At 41.1% G+C, this 21,830-nt stretch overlaps 1 protein-coding gene across 1 annotated transcript in view; it reads left to right on the forward strand.

Annotated features, from left to right (window-relative positions):
- The window catches only part of USH2A (usherin), a 371,525-nt gene that overhangs the window by 331,141 nt on the left and 18,554 nt on the right, over window positions 1–21,830 (forward strand). The window contains exons 61-63 of the mRNA XM_050972284.1: window positions 10,247–10,474; window positions 11,811–13,327; window positions 14,317–14,635. Of these exons, the coding sequence (XP_050828241.1) occupies window positions 10,247–10,474; window positions 11,811–13,327; window positions 14,317–14,635 (2,064 nt within the window). The remainder of the gene's footprint in view (window positions 1–10,246; window positions 10,475–11,810; window positions 13,328–14,316; window positions 14,636–21,830) is intronic.

The following is a 21,830-nucleotide window of genomic DNA, read 5'->3' on the forward strand; positions in this document are numbered from 1 at the left end:
CGGGTGAAAGCCACAAGCAGCTCAGACTCTCCTCTTTTGGCAGGAGCTTTGCACTGAGAAGCCCAACCCACACTAGGAGGGACTAATGAAAGGACATGATGAAAGTCTCTGTTTTATTTGGGCATTAGTGTTTCAAAGTGAAGCTTAGCTAGCTGCTTTCCTGGTTCCCACTGCAGCAGACATAGCTGTCTGCTGTTCTGTGTATGTATATGAATTCAGTGTTCACCTGACAGCATAGAAAATGGGAATGGGCAGTCTGCAGACACAGCTTCATATGCTGTGTCAAGGTGAGTTTCTTTCCAAGAGTGTGCCCTGTAAGCTGAAAGTAGAGGGAATTGTACCCATGTGATCCTAGGAGGATCTGGACGTTCATCCATCCACTTTCATTTTGGCTTGCTTGGTTTCAAGACTTTAAACCTGAAAGCAGATTCTCTTCCAGTTACTCTACCAAAGTCCATTACCACTCTTTATTCTTGTCTTCTTTTCAAGCCTTTCCTCAGTGTGGAGTTGATTCCAAGCCTTCATATGGCAAGACACAGCTGCTAAGGGACATGGAAATACAGAACTTGTTTTTATTGGACACTCTTATTTTCATCAACAGGGCAGTCCATGACAGCTGGAATGGGAAAACAAGATTCCTTGTGTTCCTTTTTACCATCCTTTTTACCATGGGGGCTTTTCAGGCTACTCATTGAGGCTCTCCAGTAGCTCATACAACCACCAGGGGCAGGGATCCCCTGCAGCAATCCCCCCCTACTCCAAAACTAGGGGAACATCCCATAAAGATCTGGAAGGAAAGTCTCAGATCTCTGCTCAACCTCTCAGCATTTTGATGGGAAGCTGTACTTTGCAGAGGAATATGTCCCTGAGTATACACCCAAATGTGTGTCTGACCAATATCCCCCGCTAATATTCAGAAAATAGGTTGAGCTTCCCTCCAGACACAGAAAAGAGAGAATTCATCCTCCCTGCATAAACAGTGTGCTTCTGGCCTTCTGCTGGTGCCTGCTCTGTACGAAAAGGTGCAGAGCAAATCCCTTTTTCCTGGCTTATACTGGCATAACTGGACTGCACCTTTCCCAGATGGCTGCCTGCACACTTTCCTTTACTTTCAGCCAGCCTCTGCTTGGAGAGCAGGTGTCTTCATGTAGGAAGTGTAGAGCATTGAGGAAAGGAATGGAAAACCTGGTGAAGAAAAAAGCCTTTTGAGAATTTGGGGTTTGCACTTTTTGGCCCTTCTTTTTTTTAAAATACCGTTTTTAAAAGTTCATTTTAAAGCTGAGTCTTTAAGTTCAGTCACATACTCAGACTGAACGTTGGCCTTTATAATGTAGCTCCAAGTAAACTGTTTGTGCTTACCATTTAATGTCTCTCAGAAGTGATTACATACAGAGCAGGCAAAGTTTGAACGAAGAGCTAGGACTGCTCAGTACAGGGCAGAGAAAATGAATAAAAAATAGGAAGTAAAAACCTTTTAGTCTCCTTTAAAACGCTGCTTTTATTTCCCATTGTGTTGGCAGAAAGCGGGGATTTAAAGCTGTGAATTGCCTGGAGGCTGTGCTATCTTCCTCTACTTAGCAGCAGTTAGAACTGCTCTTTTTTTGCATGTATTGGGTGAGAGAGACAAGGACTCAGAATGATTGAGAAAAGGGAATAAACTAAGGTTGCATTTAACAATAATATGACACATCTATTGCACCTGTGTAAAACGGGATCTAAACCAATAACTATAGTTTTCTGAAGCTGCACACAGGAACACAGGGGGATATCCTGAGACTTAATTAATTAATGTTTGTAACATGATGTGAGATCCTATGATGAAAAGTCATATATAACTGCAACAACTGAGCACAACTGACATTCAGTGGCATTTTCAAGAAAACTGATGTGGGAGTTCACCTGCAAGCTGTGTTAAGATTCAAACTGCCCTTGAACAAGTCGCCTTAAAGATTTTCTTCAAACTCTTGTTTTCTTCTTTCTCTTTCCCTGTTATGGCTGTTGAGCTGTGCAAAGGCAAAAACTGAAAATAATTGCTTTCATAGAGGAAAAACCAAGGAGTCTTTCCTCTCTGTCTTCAATTCACCAAAACTACAGCCAAAGTCCCTTTTTCAAATTTTACAGAAAAGAGAAATTTTGAGATACTGCACCCAGGTAATTTTAAGATCAGGTGGAAAAGGTTTTACAGTGTTCAGAGCTACTTTTCCTCACATTATCATACATGATGTTATTTGGAAGGAGATGAAAAAGGTCTCTCATGGCCTACATATTTGAAGTCAAAAATGTAATTGAGGCAATGTGAATTCATGTAAAACAAAACTTCAGATGAAACTAAAAGCCAAGATATTTGGTCATGACAAAAGCACATTCTTTCTGCAACAAAGTAAAACTGTGTGCCATAAGATAGCTTGAGTTGAGAAGTTCATGGACATAAATTGCCTATTTTTATAGATAACAAAAACATTCATGGTTTCATTACATAGTTCTATAGAGCTCCTACCACTCTGGACACTATTAGGGGAAAAAAAATAAAATTGAGACTAAGAAGACTGATATGGCAGTCCAGATTTTGTTTGTTCTGATTCTGGCCATCAGCCAAAATATCAAATGGAAAATACGGTTTATGGCATTAGGAAAAAATATAACATTAACCCCCTAATGCTCCATATTAAGGATGTACCCCCTACCATTTGCAGGTTTGAGCCCTTAGGCTCTAGCTGCTGTTTGACAGCAGCAGTGTTTTTTTTTTTTCTCTTGCCATGTCCACAGACTATGGAAAAAATCCATGAGAGAAACCCCACTCCTAAATGTTAACAAATAGTGGATGGAAAGTCATTGCTCATCAGGAGCACTGCATGTGGTTCTTCTGTTAAACAATCTTGGAGTTCAGCTGGATGAGTGCACCTAGTAATGAAGAGGCACAAACTCCAACCAGGTTTTGTGTGCTTGACTTCCCTGCTTTTTACCTTCTCTGAAGACGTGTTTCTACCCCAGATGATAAAGCTCCACGTGAAAGATGCTTCATTCCTATTCCCCTTGTGACCGAGGCAAATTGCAAGTTCTGCACTCCCTGATGTGCTAATGCAGATTCCCCATTATGTGGTGGGTGAGTTTGGAATGGCACACAAATCTCCCAGCTCAATTCTGTAGGGTTTGACATTGCTTTAATATCATACTGCACTTTACATACCATGAAGTCTTTGCTGATGAAGTTGCTCTCTCCTCTCTCACTCCCCCCAGCTCTCCACAAAGCATGACCCACTCAGCTAAAGATCAGGACATACAAGATATGCACGTTTTTCCAAGGGTGACACATAACTGGTTTTTGTTGTGATTCAATTATCTTATGTTATGCTTTATTTTGTCTCAAGCAGTACTATTTTTTTTTTCTTTGAGACATAACCTGTTCTATTTTGAAGAGAAATTTAGTCTAGTTGCTCATATTCAACATGATTATTGGATGCAAAAGTACCATTTGAGATAAGTAGTGATGTCAGATTTGAACTGAGTAAACCAAAGTTTATGGGAAACTGTCCCATCATCGATCCAGTTTATAAAACGAGCTACTTCTTTCCTTCTACCTCACTTTCTAGCTGTGAGGAGTAATAAAACATGGTTTAAAGTGGAAAAATATGAGGGGAAAAATAAGGTGGAAAACTGTGGTTTATTATACAGTAGGTCTTGTGAGTGTTGTTAGAGATAAAATATTAATGTTAGGAAAACATGTTGACATTGTCCTCTAGATGGTGCCTATAGTGGAGTGTCATGTCATTGATATTTTGGTTTATTTGATTTACTTAGTCATGCAGAAAGAGAAATCTTTTTTTGGGTTTCAATATTTCTTAGTAGAAATTAGACAAATACAGATGGAAATAAATTTTTGAGAAGGTGCCATTCGGTGATGTTTGATGAATTTTAAAGAAATAATTATGAAAGAAAAGAGAAAATAAGAGAAAAACAAAATAAGAGAAAAGCAATAAAAAGGAGGGGAGGGAGAGGGAGAGGATCTCACCGAAATAGCAATGTTGACTTTGCCCAAAGAGGATTTTTTAAGGTTTTATCATCAAAAGTGCAACATCATTGGTGTTTTAAAAGTGTACTGCTACCCAAAGGCCAACTTGATTTTATTTGATTTCATTTTAATGTGCAATGCATCCTAGTTTTCTTTATGTTGCTTTACTTTCAAGTCAGAGCTGGGGATTCAGATGCCTGGTGAGACTGCAGCAGGTCCCAGGTGTGCCAGGAAAGAAAACTGTCTACTGTGAAAATAGGCAACAACTCCACGAGACAGATTCAGCTGCATGCAATCCACATGGCCTGCCAGGAAGGAAGAAAATTAATTTCAATGTAGTAATTTTCTATCAGGTATTAATTGTTGTTATTTGCAGGTTATTTTGAATTTGGATTACTGCTGTTTTTAAAGGTTTCTTCCTGGTACAGTCCCCAAGCCCACGTAGGACACTTGGCACAGGAAATGATTCAGTTATGTGGCAAGTGAAACAGGGTGTGCAGATTATAGTTTTCATTAACAATGCTGCTAGAGTGGTGCTGTTGAGAAAGGATTAGAACACTGGGTCACAGAGGAGAGAAAAGTTGTGTTCTCTGGTGTTGATGGCAAAACTACAGTTTGTCTCAAAAATAAAGTACAGGAATATTCTTAAAGTTGAAAAAAAAAGAAAGCATTTTGCCAGGAATCTCAAGGAAGGAATATTTTTATGATCATGTAATCAATGTTTATGTTTTAATAGGAAGCCATTTTATGTACTTTACTTTGTGAGCTGAATTTATTCTAATCCATTTTTAAACTAAAATTTCCTATATTTATTTATAGAAAAGCCGACTCAAATATAATGAATTTTTAAATGTCATTCCCTAGCCACTGTAGAAGAAAAGACTGCATTGATCCATCTCAGTTCTGGGAAAGGAAGAGTGTCCTTTCATCCCAACAAAAGACAATTTAGATGATTTAGATGAACATGCCCTGGGCAAAAATGTTTAAAAATTATTTCGTGTTTAATAAGGGATTATCTGGATTTAAAAACTTAAAAAAATTATTTAAATATTTGTCTAGTTTTATTCTTTGGGTTTTTAGTTGCCATAAAATTTTTTACCTGTGTACATTTTGCTGCTATTGAAAGCCTGTTGGGTCATATAAAATAATCAAGTCATTATTTAAAATTAAATATATGTGTTGAAAGGCAATATTAAAATTCTGAAATGAGATGGAAAGTTCTTAAAATGTAAAATTTGAAGAGTGACATTTACCAAAATAATGTAATGATATTTATTTTTTTTAATACAAATTGGAAGGAAAATAAGTAGTGCAACATCAATTTCTTGTAAAAATGGAAATTCTGGTTACCTGTAGGCAAGATAACTTCTGGTTAAATGAATAACATGTTGGTTTCTGTTTGACTAACCTTTAAGATTTTTCAGTACTACCATGGGAATAATTTATATTCCAGTCCGCACTGCTACAGGAATAGACTCATAGATTACCTGTGTATCCATAAGTTATATCCTTGTGAATCTGAGCATAAGGCTTCAGGAATAGAGTTTTTAAATGGAAAAGACACAGTGTGCATGATATAAGCCTGAGGAGGGAGGCAGCCCAAAGGACAAGTTAGTGTTTGCATGTGAATATGAGCTCAGTGCAATGTTTAGAGGGAAGGCAGGGGCTGAGAATTGTCTGGGAAATAAGAGTGAACATCAGAGTCAAGGTAGAAGTGCTCCCAGTGCTTTGCAGAAAATGGCAAAGAGTCTGGATTAGGCTGGGAGCTGGATAAGACAATAATGACAAAGGTGAGGATAAACTGAGTATCTTTATAAACTCCCAAGCATTCCCCCTTGCTTCTGCCATGTGTGGAGGAATCTGTTTGACTTCCTTGATGGAGAATTTGAAAATTTTAGTCAGACAATGGTTGGATTGATGTTCTGGCTGTCAGGAGACAATAGCTTTCTCCTCCCTTGTCCATGGAGAATTCCCCATCTCTGCCTCTAGACAAGGGGGTGTTCTACTGAACTGCCTTCCCACTGATTATGTCCATGGATTATGAAAGAGCTGATTTGGATCCCTGTGCCACTACTAAAGTTAGCAGTGTGATAGTGTCTGATGCCACTGGGTTTAGTTAGAGGCTACAGAAAGAATGAGCTAGCTTTTTATTCAGCTATTTAAGATACCTGCCAAGCAGAGATTATGGTACAAAGAGAAGATAGGGAGGGAGAAGAAACCAGAGTGTAACCTTAACATGACTGGTGGTGACTTGCTGAGCTTTGATGATTACCCCTGAAGAAGGGACAGATACTCAAACTGCCTGTTGGGCAGCTCTTCAGTGGTTCAGAGATCTTCTGATGTGTCTGTCACAGCTTGAACTCATTCCCTGAGACCTAGGCAACTGGGTAAACTGGCCTGCCTTGAAAGAAGAGGAAAAGCCCAGAGTGACACCCCTGGAAGTGCTGCTTCATCAGATCGATAGATTCAAAGATGACTAGGTTGTGTAGTTGTATAGAGTTTAAACATTTGTGCAGGGAGTCCACCCGTGCAGAGTATTATTGACAGCTACAGATCAATGCTAATTTTTGATCATTTTCAACCTACAAAGACCTCTTGACCCTGTTGCCACCTTAGGGGCACTTCAAGTAGTCAAAAGCAATCACAGTAGGCAGTGTAAAATCATCAGACCCTTGAAGGCTGCACAGCCTTGCCCGTGCCTGGAAGGAGGACCAAGAGGTAGTGAGGAAGGCAGGCACCTTGCATTATGGATGCCACTGCCTTTGAATGACATGAAAGACTATGCTAATTTGTTTCCAGACTTTAAGTGACTTCTGTGTTCATGAATTAAAAAATAAACAAACAAAAAAGGCAATCCGAAGCAAATCTTGATGAATGAATTATTCATGATTTGTGTTCTCTCATTTTATGTTTGGAAAAATGTGTTAAAACAAGGTTTTATTTTAAATAACTTTTCTCCTCATTTACAGTGAGAAGAGTGGAATTAGTGGAGGAGCGTATTTGTTGCTGTTCACAGCTTGTGCTGCCACTGGCAGCGTGTGAAGCACTTTACAGAGCAAAAACAAAGGTCCTGCCTGGAGTAGGGGTGGTGCTGCTAGAGCTGCACCAGGGGAGGAGACCAGGCTACCAAAAGCAAAGACTGTGCCAAAGGCTAAGCTCTGGGTGTGATCAGGTCACAGTGGCTTGCCACAACCTCCCTCCTTTGTCAGGTGTCCCTTCCTGTAGTGTTTACAAGGAAAGAATGAAAGGGCCACAGAGGAGGAATGTGAGACTGAACACAGTTAAATGTTTGCTGGAACATTCCTAATTTAATGACTGATGGTGTGTGAATGTTTCACAGTTGGGGACAGGGAAAGGAGGGCACGGGCTTGAAGTCCATTGGATTTCATGGTCAGCCAGTCTAAGAATGTCTTAATGTTCACATTAAAATTTTATTTTGTTGGCTTTCTTTTAATGGTGAATGAAATCTGAACTGTTAGCACGTGTAAACATGGGAAATATGAGTTTATGGCGTTGCAGAGGAGGATTGGGAGAATATTCCAGACAATGATTTTGTTCCTCCACCTGTTTAAGGCTGTGTCGTTGCCCACTGAAGCCAAAGTTACAGTGCTATCAGTGGAAGGTATATTTTACAATTTATATTTGACCATTCCAGCAGGACAGTATTTCTAGGCTGAAAATGTCATGGGAGGACATAAAGTGATTCTTGAAATGAATCATTGAGTCTGCCATCCATACTCTTTTCAGCATCAGCCTTTGAGCTGAGCAAATTCACGGCTGGCAATGGCAGCAGTGCAGGGGGAGAAAGTGTGGCTCTGTATTCTGGGAGTACGTCCCCTGAGCTTACTTCAAAACCAAACAAAACAAAAATACATGTAAACCGTTTGCTCTTCAAGAAGTATCTGTAGGAGCCAGGGATAAAAGTCATCCTGGAAGGAATGGTTTAGCAGTCTCCAGAGAACATGATGAACTGCAGGCAAGGAAATCCCTCCATCCTTGTTTCATTTCAAAGTGTAGTGAGGATTGTAAATAATTAAATCTTGGGGTTTAGTGAGAAAATGGTAGAGAGTGATGAAAAATATGCCAGTTTTCTGTTTAAAGATAGAAATCTAGTGTTTTGTAGCAGTGCTGTCACAAAAAACCCACCCGATGATGCAGCTCATTAAAAAACAGAGCAATTGCTTTTTGTCTGATGTTTTTAATAATGTGTTTGTACCTTCAGAGAGCCTCTGTGTAGCAGTTCAGGGGCAGTAATTTAATGCTGCGAGCTCCCTTCCTCCCATCCCCACCCCCGAACCGTGGAATGTAAATTTTAGGCTTTTAAAAGTTCTGTTTTGAAAACCTAATAGATAACTGTCCTCATAAAAACTATTAATACAGACTACATCCAATTGTAAAGCTAATTTTAATCATGTTTTGTGCCAACATAATTTCTGATGCCAGATTTTTATGCTAAGCATGAGCCTCGATTTAAAGGTGGTTCTTTAACCTGCAGTTCATAATTTTGCAGTCGGCTGTATAGGTTTTTTGGCTATGGCAGTTTAAACGCTTCCACTCTCAAGGATCTAAGCCATAAATGTTTATTAAAAGAATCTATAATGAAATCAGGTTTGTTATTTTTTTAATGGCTGCCTTGAGTATGTTGGATGACTGAAGGCACGTTGTTAATCATTAAGTACTCATGTTACAAAAAGTGTTTGATAGTATTGCCATCTAGGGGCTGAATGAAATTCTCCATACCGAAATAAACTGTAATTGAACAGGTGCTGCTATTGACAATATACATATGTTTTTGCTTTATAGCCCACATGCTTTCCATGTTTCTTATGACAAAAGATATCTCTAAATGTCCCACAGCAGCCAGAGCTTTTTTATATATAATCTGTTCGAGGTGATTGCTATTTGCATTTCAGCTTATGCTTTTTTGGCAGTGATGACTGGGAATTCCTAACAAAGAATTATACTTTTTTGCATTATTAATCTTGCTAGTGTTTGCCCTGTTTAACAGAAAAAAGGAATCATTTATCAGAAAAGTATGTTTATAATCTGTACTTGTGGCATCTTCAGATTTAATATTCATAATGGTCATTCGAATGCTGTGCTATATTTATCTAAAAGACTAACTCATTGTTTTGAGGAAATAACTATTTAAATATTTATGATCCAACTTTTAATATTTAAAAAAAAGAAATTAATATTTCTTTAAAATTTGTTTCTGAGTCTGATAGCTTAACAAATGTTTAAATATTAAACAATTGGAAATGTTAGCATTTAGCAACTTAATATGACTTACTGACACAGGGAAATTGACTCCAGCTCTTTTATCACATGAAGGCAACTGAATCCCTGCACTCCCTTTCTTGTGGTCTATATAATTCATGCCAAAGTACAGCTAAAAATGAGATTAAATATATCAGTGATCAGCTGAACTCCTTTTTTCTTTGTTCCTCTGATCTGACACATCTGCACAGTCTCCTGCTGGAACATGTTACTCCTGTTCTTTGTTGGTCACTGTGCCTTTTGTGTCTGTTCAGAATAATTCCACAGCTGTTTTGCCTTCCTGCCTAGATCAGATTTGTGCTGAGGCTCTCCTTGCCCGAGCAGTGTCAGGTCTGTGTCAGATGCTGTTTGGGGGGAGCTGGGATGCCAGTGGCCCCTCCTGGCCACGGCTGATGTCCATCAGCCTGCATCCCCACCATGCCCCTCTGCTGAGCTGTGCCCCAGTCCTCTCAGCCCTGGCTGAGCCCCGTGGGATTCACAAATTGTTTATTCAGATTACCATGGCCTGAGTGGCTACAGCAGGACAGCATGCCTATGAAATGTCACATGTGCACACAAGATGTGTAAGATTTCTGGAGAAGCAGGCATCACTCAGGTACCACAGGTTTTTACATGCTTGAGTCCAATTCCAGGAAGTTTCATCCTCACTGAGCAAGCTCAGACACATGCTGAATGAACTGTAAGTTGTGTCCTAGCTGAGATTCAGACTGTGGAGGACTCCCAAGGAATTCACTCCAAAGGCTCCATCATAATGATAGATAATTTTTTAAAACCATAAGAATTTCTTTTTGAGGCTCAGTCATAAAATACTACCAAAAAAATTCCTAGTAACCAGATGGGGTATTCTGCAAAGCAGTCAGAAGTGACCCAGAGCTGAGGCCTCATTTTCCAAGTGACATAAACCACAGATGCTGATTACTTTTTTAACTAACTCAAACATCTGTATTCTTGCTTCAGGGAACAAAGCATCAGGCTCATTTATTTGGATTGAAACCTTTCACAACATATCATATTCATGTCGTAGCTGTAAACAACGCCGGGCAGGTTTCAAGCCCCTGGACATCTGTGCGCACTTTGGAAGCTTCACCCAGTGGCCTGAGCAACTTCACTGTGGAAAAGAAAGAAAATGGCAGGGCTCTGCTGCTAAAATGGTCAGAGCCCTCCCAACCCAATGGCATGATTAAGGTAATATTCATCTTGACAGTTCACTGGATTAAAAAACAGAAGGGAAATGCTGAATATCAAATTAAAACTTTTTTTTTTGTTGGAAAAGGCTCAATCTAATGCATTATAGTTTAAAAAAAGTGGAAGTCCTATATAAGCCCAAGACACTCCATGAGTTCTCTATGCTTGTCATTACATTAAAATGAATAATAACATTCTTGTGCTACTGTGACTGCAAATTTTCATGTACACTGAACCAAATTGTTCATTTAATGCATAGAAAGCTGCACATGAAAGCTCATAATCTTACTTATCGTGAAATTGGACATGACCAAAATGTGTTTGTAGGAAACCTGGGTTTAATAAAATGTTGTTCTGAAATTCAGGTCATCTTTTAGCTCAATGGCTTCAACTGCATGTAAACCTTTACCTGCAAGGTTTGCAACTGGATGGGTTTATTTGGTGGTTTTTCCCTTAAGTGATATTCTTTAGAGCTAATCTGTGAGAAGCTTTCTGCTGGCCTGTGAAAGCCTTGCAATGAGACTTGATAACAATCAAATATAATGAAAACTGCCACTAAGTGATTTATTGCTGCATTCAAAATGAAAAAAATCATGAAAATTGGATCAAAACCTTCCTTTTGTATCCATGATCTGTTTCTGACCTGATTGTTACTAGCAAGAATAAGTTTCTGAATCATTGGTTAATAGTCCTTACCCTATTGCAAACATTAAGGGTCTCATCTACTGGTTATTGACAAAAATTGTTTTGGTTTGTTTTCCTTTTATCCTTCCTTTTATCCTTCCTTCCTTCCTTCCTTCCTTCCTTCCTTCCTTCCTTCCTTCCTTCCTTCCTTCCTTCCTTCCTTCCTTCCTTCCTTCCTTCCTTCCTTCCTTCCTTCCTTCCTTCCTTCCTTCCTTCCTTCCTTCCTTCCTTCCTTCCTTCCTTCCTTCCTTCCTTCCGCCACTTCCGCCACTTCCGCCACTTCCGCCACTTCCGCCACTTCCGCCACTTCCGCCACTTCCTTCCGCCACTTCCTTCCGCCACTTCCTTCCGCCACTTCCGCACTTCCGCCACTTCCTTCCGCCACTTCCGCCACTTCCGCCACTTCCTTCCTTCTGCCACTTCCTTCTGCCACTTCCTTCCTTCCGCCACTTCCTTCCTTCCTTCCGCCACTTCCTTCCTTCCTTCCGCCACTTCCTTCCTTCCGCCACTTCCTTCCGCCACTTCCTTCCACCACTTCCTTCCTTCTGCCACTTCCTTCCTTCCGCCACTTCCTCCCTCCCTCCCTCCCTCCCTCCCTCCTTCCCTTCCCTTCCCTTCCTGCCTTTCTTTTTTTTTCTTCCTTAACTCACAGACCTACAATGTTTTCAGTGATGACCACCTGGAGTACAGTGGTTTATCTCGCCAGTTCCTCTTCCGGCGCCTCGAGCCGTACACCCTGTACACGCTCGTGCTGGAGGTGTGCAATGCAGCAGGCTGCACTCGTTCTCCACCCCAGCCAGTCTGGACAGATGAAGCTCCCCCAGCATCCCAGATGGCACCTGTAATCCAGGCAGTGAATGCCACCAACATTGAACTGAGCTGGTTGCAGCCAATTAATCCGAATGGAAAAATAATTCGCTATGAAGTTATTCACAGACACACAGAAGAGACTGTTGCAGGGCATGGAGCAACAACAGAAGATGAGAAAATTGTTTTCACAGAATACAACACTGAAAGCAATACATTCACCTATAATGATAAAAGTTTACAGCCATGGACAAGGTATGAATATAAAATACGCACCTGGAATGCAGCAGGCTATGCTGACAGCTCCTGGACAATGGCAGAGACTAGTCAAACTGCCCCAAAAGGTCTTGCTATCCCCAGTTTATCTGTGGTGTCAGCCAACCCCCATAAAGTGCTCATATCCTGGACGCCCCCAGCACAGCCCAATGGCATTCTCCAGTCATACAGGCTGCTGAAGAATGATGTTCTCTATCCTTTCAGCTTCGACGCTGCTACTCTCAGCTACGTGGATGAGGACTTGCTGCCCTACACGGTGTACAGCTATGCAGTGGTTGCCTGTACCATGGGAGGCTGCTCTACCAGTGAGCCAGCTGCAATACGGACACTGGAAGCAGCTCCTGCCTGGGTGGACCCCCCATCTCTGCAGGCTGTCAGTGCCACTCAAATCAGTGCATCCTGGGCACCTCCCCAAATACAAAATGGAGATATCTCCAAGTACATATTGAAATTAGGCAATGAAGAGTATTATCCTGGCAACAGCTTGCAAATGCTGGTCTCTAACCTGCAGCCTTACACGCAGTACGATTTTGCATTGGTCGCCTGTACTGCTGGGGGCTGCACCTCTAGCACATCCCAGTCTGTGATGACCATGGAGGCTCCACCATTAAATATGGAAGCTCCCAGGCTGCTGGTCATGGGCTCGGAGTCCATTGAAATCACATGGAAACTCCCAGAAAAGCCCAATGGCAAAATCACGAGCTACGACCTAAGGAGGGATGGTGTGCTTGTTTACTCCGGTCAGGAAACTCGGTATCTTGACTTCACCCTGATGCCAGGCATGGAGTACAGCTACACTGTCTCAGCAAATAACAGCCAGGGCAGTGTCACCAGTCCCTCAGCTCAGATAAAAACCAACCCCTCTGCTCCATCTGGGATGTTGCCTCCCAGGTTGCAGGCATGGTCTTCCACTGAGATTTTGGTGGCCTGGGATCCTCCTATCAAAGTAAATGGTGACATTAGAAACTACACCATCTCGCTCCACAAGCCTGGGGAAACAGGAAAGAAGACTTTTGACTTTGATGCATCTCATGTTTCCTTTCTGAGACGGTCATACATAGTGGCACAGCTACAGCCCTACAGCAGGTAAGTCTGGAAGAACCCAATTGTTGGATAAATGTTTTGGGGTGGTGCAGTGGGCTGGCAGGCAGCTCAGACACCTTGCTTAAACAGATAGTCAGACCCATGGGGTTGTTTGCTAAAAAGCAAATAATAAAACAAGGATTTTTTTCATTTGAATTTATAGTAAAAGCAACCTTATATCATCTTGATGAAGTGCATAGTGTTCACTTAGATTGCAATTTAGAGAAGGAGTAATTCAACACTCTGCTATAGGCTCCAAAACCTGCAATCTTGTACTGGTGTATCATTCACATGGTGTCTGCTATGGAGAATAAACAGGGCTTTAGTTGACAAAATTCAGGGTGGGGAGACCAAAGTCATGGTCACAGACCATTCATTGGGTAGCTGAGCTGAAATTAATGGATCATATTTGAACCCTTGAGCTGGAAACAAGTGATTTGTGATGAAATGAAAGCTAAAACTTAAGAAAGGGTACCAGACTCTGCTACAGAAATGCACTTGATACTGAAGTAATATCTTCCCCACTAATTCTTGATTATTTACCTGACCTTTCCTTATATATTTGTGTAGGCATAATTTGTGTGTGTTACATGGTTGATAAGTTTGTCTACTATTTACACATAACTAATCTAAACCCAAAGAGAGTAATAGAGGAGCCCTGCAGTTCTCAAATGACATCCAAATCATCTCTTACAATGAATCATCATTTTGGTTTATATCATCAAAATCAAAATGATTTTGATCACTTGACTCCTGCAGATGTTAACTGCTCTGAAAATAACCAAACCACACCCAAATAAAAACCCAGCAGACAGCGCTCTTCCCCTTTGCCACACAAGGCACAGCACACAGCCCGTGTGTTAATGCAAACTGCGTGCCTATTAAACACTCCAAAGACCGGGAGAAATGCAGAGATCCGCCTGATCTCACGCGTTGTTTATATTTGTATCTGCCGTGTTTTAATCACCTTGCTCCTCTCCGTGTTCCCGAAGGTACGAGGTGCAGCTCCAGGCCTGCACGGAGCTGGGCTGTGCCTCCAGTGAGTGGGCAGCGGCGCGGACGCTGGAGGCACCGCCGGCAGCGCAGCCGGCCCCTCTCATTGAAATCCAAACAGCCCCCGGCTTCCAGTCCACTGCTTCCATCCTCTGGAGCGGCCCCAAGCAGCCAAACGGGAACATTCTGTACTATGAACTTTACAGGAGGCGAACGACTCAAGCCCACATAAATTTAGACCTCTCGCTGGTTTACAATGGCTCTTCAACCTCCTTCAAAGATGACAAGTTGCTGCCTTACACAGAGTACGAATATCAGGTGGGAATTGAAGCTATTTAGCAGCTCTGATTATGATTTCAGTACACTCTGAGAACCTTACTTTACACTTACAATGAACATACACATCTCAATTCTAATGTTAATAGCATTGTGAAACCCAAACGATTATTGTGAATGTATTTTAAAGGCTTGAGAAGCTGAAAATAATTCCATTCAAGCAATATATTCATTCAGCATTTGTTTACTTAAGTAGTAGGTGCCTGTGTATCTTAAATGCCTGTGTACCCTCCAGAGCCTCTACAAGTCTCTGTTATGGGAAAATCTAGTTCTTAAAAGGCATCTTTTTTCCCCATTATTTTTTTCCATCCTCCCCAATCTATTATGAATTAATTTTTAATTTAGATCTTAGATTAATTTTAGATCTTAGGGAAGTTTACATCTGAAGGGACTGTTTTCTCTTTAAATTAGTCATTAGAATGACAAGTCCTTTTTTTTGGTGGTTCAAAAGTGAATTTGCTGTTGATGGTTTGTGTTCTCTTTTTGTTTAATATATACCTGAAACAGTGCATTCCACCTCTTGAGCAAGGTGGAGCAGTCTTTCTTTTACAGCTTCATTGGCTTGGTGCCAGATTACTCTGCTGGCTTGTGTTCAGCTTTCTGCCTTTAGGTACTTTGAAGCAGAGGTGCTCCCTAGTCAGTCAGTAATGCTGACCCTGCCATGCTGCAAGAAGTTATTCCTCCCCAAAAGCAGGACTTACATCTGTCTTGCTGAAATTCCCATTCTCTAAGGCCTCTTGACTGGCAGATCTGTCCTTCAGCATATGAACTGGAGTCTCCAGTTTGGTGTCATCTGCAGGTTTAATGAGAGCACACTGTACAGATCAGGTTCTTTGGTAGCTTGGCTCCACTGCTGTTGCTTTCTCCTTTTAAGTAGCCAGAAACCATGAAGAATTAAACCTAAAAATTTGCTTTATCACATTCGTTTATCCAGCTGCTGCATGCACGCATGTCAGACTCATCAAGTTGTGCAGTTTGGAAGGGACATCCAGGAGGCATCCAGCCTAACTCCCTGCTTGAGGCAGGTCCAGATAGACCAGGCTCTCAGGGCTGTGTCCAGCTGAGTTTTGGATCAAGTTCTCTATCCTTGCAGATGCAAGGATGGAGATTGTACAGCCAGTGTCAGCAGAACTATTGTTAGACCAGATTTCCTTGCTGCTTTAGGCAGGATCTGTGGGAAATGTGAATGCAAGTGCAGATGGGGCAGAGTAGACAGTAAGCATTGGTAGCAGACCCAAACCCTACTTGTTAGGAATCTTTCTTAGATGAAGAAACACTCTCCAAGCTGGACGTTGTAGATATTGGCTATAGGATGTTCTCAGCTGGGCTAACTTTTAATTATCTCTGTCAGAAGCTGTTTTTTGGGAAGTGGATACCACAGAGACTTTTTTCAGCCAACATTTTTAATGACTTATCAGTGACAGATAAAAAGAAAAGAAACCTCTTGATTGGATTGTGCTTTATTGTGCTATATTCAAGACTTAGCTTTTTATCTTGGTTCTGCTCCATAACTAGGCTGAGCTTTTGATTGGAACTCTAAATCATTTTTGGTTTTTTTTACCAGTGGCCATTTATTTCACCATGAGAAGTTTTTCAATGCATGTGTTAGTCTTCTGTGTAAGTCACTTGCAGCAGTCCTCTGGGATGTATTCTGAGCTTCTTCATTGTTGACAATTTATATCTTGCCTGTGAGACAAGTTATTCATAAGTATAGGGCTTGGCTTTTGCTATTATGCTGATGAAACCCAGATTTATATTTCACTTAAACTGGATATTGATTCTCCTGTCTCTGTATTTGAGGCTTGTTTGCTGGACATAAAACTTTAAATACAACTGAATTTCCTCCAGCAGAATGCAGTTAAAATCAAAGTGGTGTGCTGGGACTCTCTCCAGCATTTTTTGAGATACTGAGATTTAGTTCAATGCTCTAATAGCTTCTTTGGACCTGAAATCAGGACTTTCGAATCTGGACTTTTGGGGAATTTTTTCATTGGGTTTTGTTAGTTTATTTTGTTGTTTTTAATTTGTTTGTGTTCCTGGAAACTTCAGCTGAATATTAGGTTTTATAAAACCAGGTGCAGAAGTTGCACTTCCAGAAATGATGACGTGAGTTTAGAAGCTCATGCTGACAGAAGGGACTATGTCCACAAAATGCTTAGGTCAGTGTTCTTCAAGGAGGCACTTTATACTTGAAAGGGCTAGTTCTGCAAGAGCATATTAGCACCTGCTAGTTCGCAGTGGGGTTTTAAGTGGCATACAGTGCCTATTTCCATACTTCAAAACAGTAAGAACTTTGAAACTCCCTCTGTTGGTCTAGATGGACATTTAGATACTTGCATCTTCTAGAGCATGTTTTAGGTATTTGTTGGAATTCTGCCTGATATCCCCAACTCTATTAACCATGTACTACTGTGTGATCTCCTGAAAATCCCCCTGAATAAAACAAACATTATCACTCGTGAGGCCCGATGAGTTTGCAAGCGCAATCCTTTGTTTCCTGGCATATTTCTGAAACAGGAATGTGTAGGGCCACCTTGGGAAGTGGTGTGCTGTGTTACCATATAGCATCTTATGGAGTCAAACCTGTTTTTCTTAGCTAAGGGGAAGCTCTTCTGAGCAGAGACTTGTGGCATTTAGTGCAAAGCAGAGCTGTCACAGTATGGTGTGATTTCCATGCAAATGCAGTATCACTCCTCCACAATTACACTTAATTGTGTTCTTAAAACTGCTTCTTTAGATTAATGGCTTAATGTCTTCCTGGTTTAGGACACATCCTTATTTCTATTTGGCAGGCACAGAACATGTAAAAGACAAATAATTACAGCTGTCTCTCTTCAGAAAGGTTTATGGCTCCCTGCAGAGGTTTATTTTCCAAGAGGACTGTGCAATGCACCAAGACAGGGCTGCAGTGCTCGAGGTGTCTGCCTCTGACCACTGTAAGAGGCACAGAATTCCTCCTGTGTGTGGAGAGTTCTTCTCACCCTCCTGTTACTGCAGCCAGCTGAAGAGTCTAGGAAATACCTCAAGACGCACCAGGGTAAATATGTATTGGGTCCTCTGAAAGAGAAAACAAATAATATTCTGACTTCTGAGAGATAAAGAGAAAAAAAAAGGGTGCAAAGTCATGAAGACTAAGGAAGGACCAACTACATGGGGTGTAGAATGTGTTGGCCCTATTGGTCACTTTCCAATGCTAGGAGGGCACTTGGTTTTACCAGCCTCTCTGTCACATTGTTGGCTGAGCTCCAGCTTGTGCTGATTAGTTACTGAAAAACAGGTCAGTGACTTCTGCAGTTTAAAATCAGGTAAAACTGGTTTTCTGGTTGACCAGTGATGGGTAGTTACCCATTTGTAATATCTGACTCCTTTTCATTCTTTAAATTCCGCATTTCTTCCCATCTCTCTGACAGAAAGATGCACTGCAAGGCAGTGACATTAAAAAAAGTAGTTCTTTCTTCCAGTCCCTTCTTGTTATTTTGATTGTAAGAATGTTTTTTCTTACAAGGTTTCTGCTTCAAATTAAAGACAATTTCTCATACTACATCTGCATTAGACTACCACACTTGACCTCAGCTTCTGAAAAGTAGAGCAGACATAACTATGTTGTTTCACTGATGCTATGATGGTACCTACTCTAGATATCCTCTTGCAGAATGAGATAATTCCTTTCCCCTAGTAGAAAAGGGCCATTTGAAACCACGTTATTTTGTTCATTAAGCCCCACCTCAGGCAGTGCGTTTCTCTTGTCAACATAATCTTAAATTCAAGTGTGTTTATGCAATAAAAACTTGAATTTTTTTCATTAAATTAAATATGGATATTAGACTGGATTTGTTGGCGTCCAGGTTTACCAGTGAGACTCTTACAGTGCCACTCATGCAGGACCCTTCTCAGTAAGTTTTGGTTCCGACATACTCAAAACCATGGCAAGCTATCCTTTAAAAAGACATTACTGTGAATACCAGGGGAAAATATACTCCAGGGCTGTAGATATTTCCTTGATATGATTTCCTTGATTGTATCTTTTTATTTATGAGGCATAATTTATGACTGCTGAAAAGCAAACTAAAATGAGTGATGACTAACTGCAGCCAAAGTAATAAATCAGAAGCAAAGAAAGAAGTGGTGATTTTGATCGAATCTATTGAATTAACTGTTGCCCTTAGCCATTACAGGTATTGGAAAGACCTTTTAATATCTGCTTATCTCTCTCATGGGAACTTGGTAACTATCTCATTATATACCCATAGGAAACAAATTATTAAATTTTCTATCTTTTAGAGTTAAACCTTTTTACATCTCTCATTAATTACTGGCATTATACTATGTTATATGGAATGAGCTTCCTTTAAAATTTGGTAATTTTGTTTAAGTCCCAAAGTTTTTGCCTATTGTCTTTCCCTTTTCCAGAATGGGTTTAATAGTTTTATTATTAGCATTTGAACAGTGGAGATGAATAGCAATGTTAAGAGGTTCTAATTAACACAGTAGTAGAAATGGGGATCTGAAATCTATCCCATTATAAGTTTATGACCTCCATAAGGAGAGTAACAATGTTGAAGAGGGAAAAGTATGGGGCAATCTGAGAAGGGGCAATCAGGAAGCACACATTTGATTACTACCTTCTTGTTCCCCTGCTCATGAATGAATGTGATACTGTCTTTTACCTTGCCATTGCTCTGTCCACCATAAACTGCACCCCCTTTTTGAACTTTCTGCTTTGCTAATACCTGCCTGATACTGAAGTGCCCAGATGTGAATACATTATCCTAATTCTGAGTGCTAGATTTTGGTAGATAAGCTTTGTGCTCTGAGCTCTATTGACATCACATAAGTAATTCCAAATTAGCCAGCCAGTACAACAGTCAGTTCCCCAAGACTTGCTAAGGATGCTGCAGTTGATGGTGAGGGGGAGGTTCTCTGGTTTTCTTTCATTTCAACCAGCCAAGATTGTGGTCTCTTCAATTGTCTTGAAGATTGCTGTTTGAACATAACCAAAAATTGAGGGCTGTGTTTCGACCTTGTTTATGTCAGATCTTACATGACTCTAAAATATCTTGCTATATTGGAAAATAATTACACTGTGAAAATTCTGCATTTATGTAAGTGTAAGGCTAGAAATTGAACAAATCTAAGTCAAGAAATCCAAAGCAAAGTCTCAAAGTAGTGCTGGGTCTTTGAGGTCTCCATGAAACAGCTTTAGAAAGAGAGGAGCAGTACATACTACTCTGCTACCATTTGTCTCTCAGGGTATGTGCCAAGCAGTGCCAGCATTGAATTCTTTTTGGAAAGACCAGGAGTCACAGGTGTGTAGAGTCTTTGCTTACCAGAAGAGCAGAGATCCAAGTTGTACCTGACCCTTACACACAGAAATAGAGTTATGTGCACATGTAAAAGGGTTGGCTGGGTCTGACCTTGTGGCTCCCAGAACCTACAGCCCTCCATAACTCCCTATAGCTCTGAGCAGTGCTCAAAGCCAGGGAGAGGTGGTGACTTACTAATGAGACTTTTTCTAAAGCAAAAGGCTGTTTTCTGAGTGTCTGAAGGAATTTGGTGCAAGCAGCTGGCTCATTCAGAGCTGAGATCTTGTCCCACCACAGAGGCACCTATGACAGACCATAGACAAAGTGCCATGCAAAATGGCAAAAGGCACAGTGCTCGTTGGACATGGAGGGAGCCAGAAGCCACTGCTGGTTGGTATTCAGCTCTTTGGCTTGCTCTCTTGCAAGCAGGAAGGGTGAGAAGCATCTGGCCTCTGTGCTATGCACGGTATCCCAGCTCTTCCTGGCCTGGGAAGTCAGGAGCAGCTCAGGACTGCTGCCTTTATTGAGGCAAGCTGCCCCCAGCAGCCCTTCTGCCTGGTGAGATCTCTGCAGTAAGGGACAGTTCCACATTCTCCACAGGTTGTTCACTGCCTGAGGGCCGCCTTGGCAGGAGTTTGAGTTCAAAACAAAGTTTCCTTGATACAGATATGGGGTTTCAAGAGTGTTATAGCAGATGAATCTGTGTGGTTCAGGGATGGAAGTCATCTCATGGGCTTCCTCCACTGTCAGCATCTACAGTAATAACATCATTATTCTGTATCTCTGCCCAAGGTGATTTTGGTGCCCTTGTTTCTGCCCTTATTGCAGAAGCTGTTAGCTCTACTAAGCCTGAACAGGCTCACTGAACAGGCTCACTGTGGTAAGGTGACTCTTCTCAGAATGTCCTGTCCTGTTTCTCATAGGTTTTTCCCCTTCTTGCTATGCTGATGGACCTTGAGGTTATCCTGTGATCACTTAGAGTGACTGATCACAGGCTTCTTCCAGGAACAGGGATCTATGAAGGCTCTATTTGTGACCAAAAAACCCTCAAGCTTAGTTATCTGTAACTGGAATTCTTCAGTTTTCTGAATAAATGCTCTCTAGAGAGTTTTCTCCCCTCTCTTCTCTCTCTGGCTCCACTTCAAAGTGCAGTCTGAGTCAGGGGGCCAGCAGATTGATAAAACATTAATTAGTAACCCTTGGTAGCTAATTTCAGAGCCCTCTCCTGGTTTTTTTGGGACAGTGCAGCCTTTAACAGCAACACATTTTTTGGCAGGAGGCTGAGCTGTGCACCATCATGTCAGACTTATTGCTTTTTGAGGCAGAATATTCAGAAAGTCCAGATATACAAAACTTTTCTTGGCTTTCTGCTCTTTGTGTTTTGCCATTTAATGCATCCCTAAGATGTGATTGCTTCTTATTTGCTCCATGTTCCTATGTGGTCTTCCATAATTGTAAGAGGGTAATACTGCTGCCTGTTAGGCTCTTTATATTTCTGTATGAATGTGATTAAATATTTGTGATGCTGATTATACATCAATTTATAAAGATTGTTTGTGACCCCAAAAAGCTTTTTACAAAAGCCTAAATATGAAATTTCAGTTTAACCAGGCTAGCCAGGCAACAGCTTCTATCCATGACTGTTTAGTGGGGACTTCTTGAGAAGCCATGACCTCTGATTTTAAAGACACTGCTCGTTGTGGTTTCTGTTGCCATGCTACCCCATTTTTTCCTGCAAACAAGTGGCTAAACACCAGCATTTCCATCTGCAGTCAGTTCTGTGGATTTACTGCCCCAGGTTTCCAAACACTGACCAAGATTTACTTGGACAGCGATTCTCACAGGGAAATATTTTTATAACCATCCATCCTTTT

This window comes from Serinus canaria, chromosome 3 (genome assembly GCF_022539315.1).
Source record: "Serinus canaria isolate serCan28SL12 chromosome 3, serCan2020, whole genome shotgun sequence".
Lineage (NCBI taxonomy): Eukaryota > Metazoa > Chordata > Aves > Passeriformes > Fringillidae > Serinus > Serinus canaria.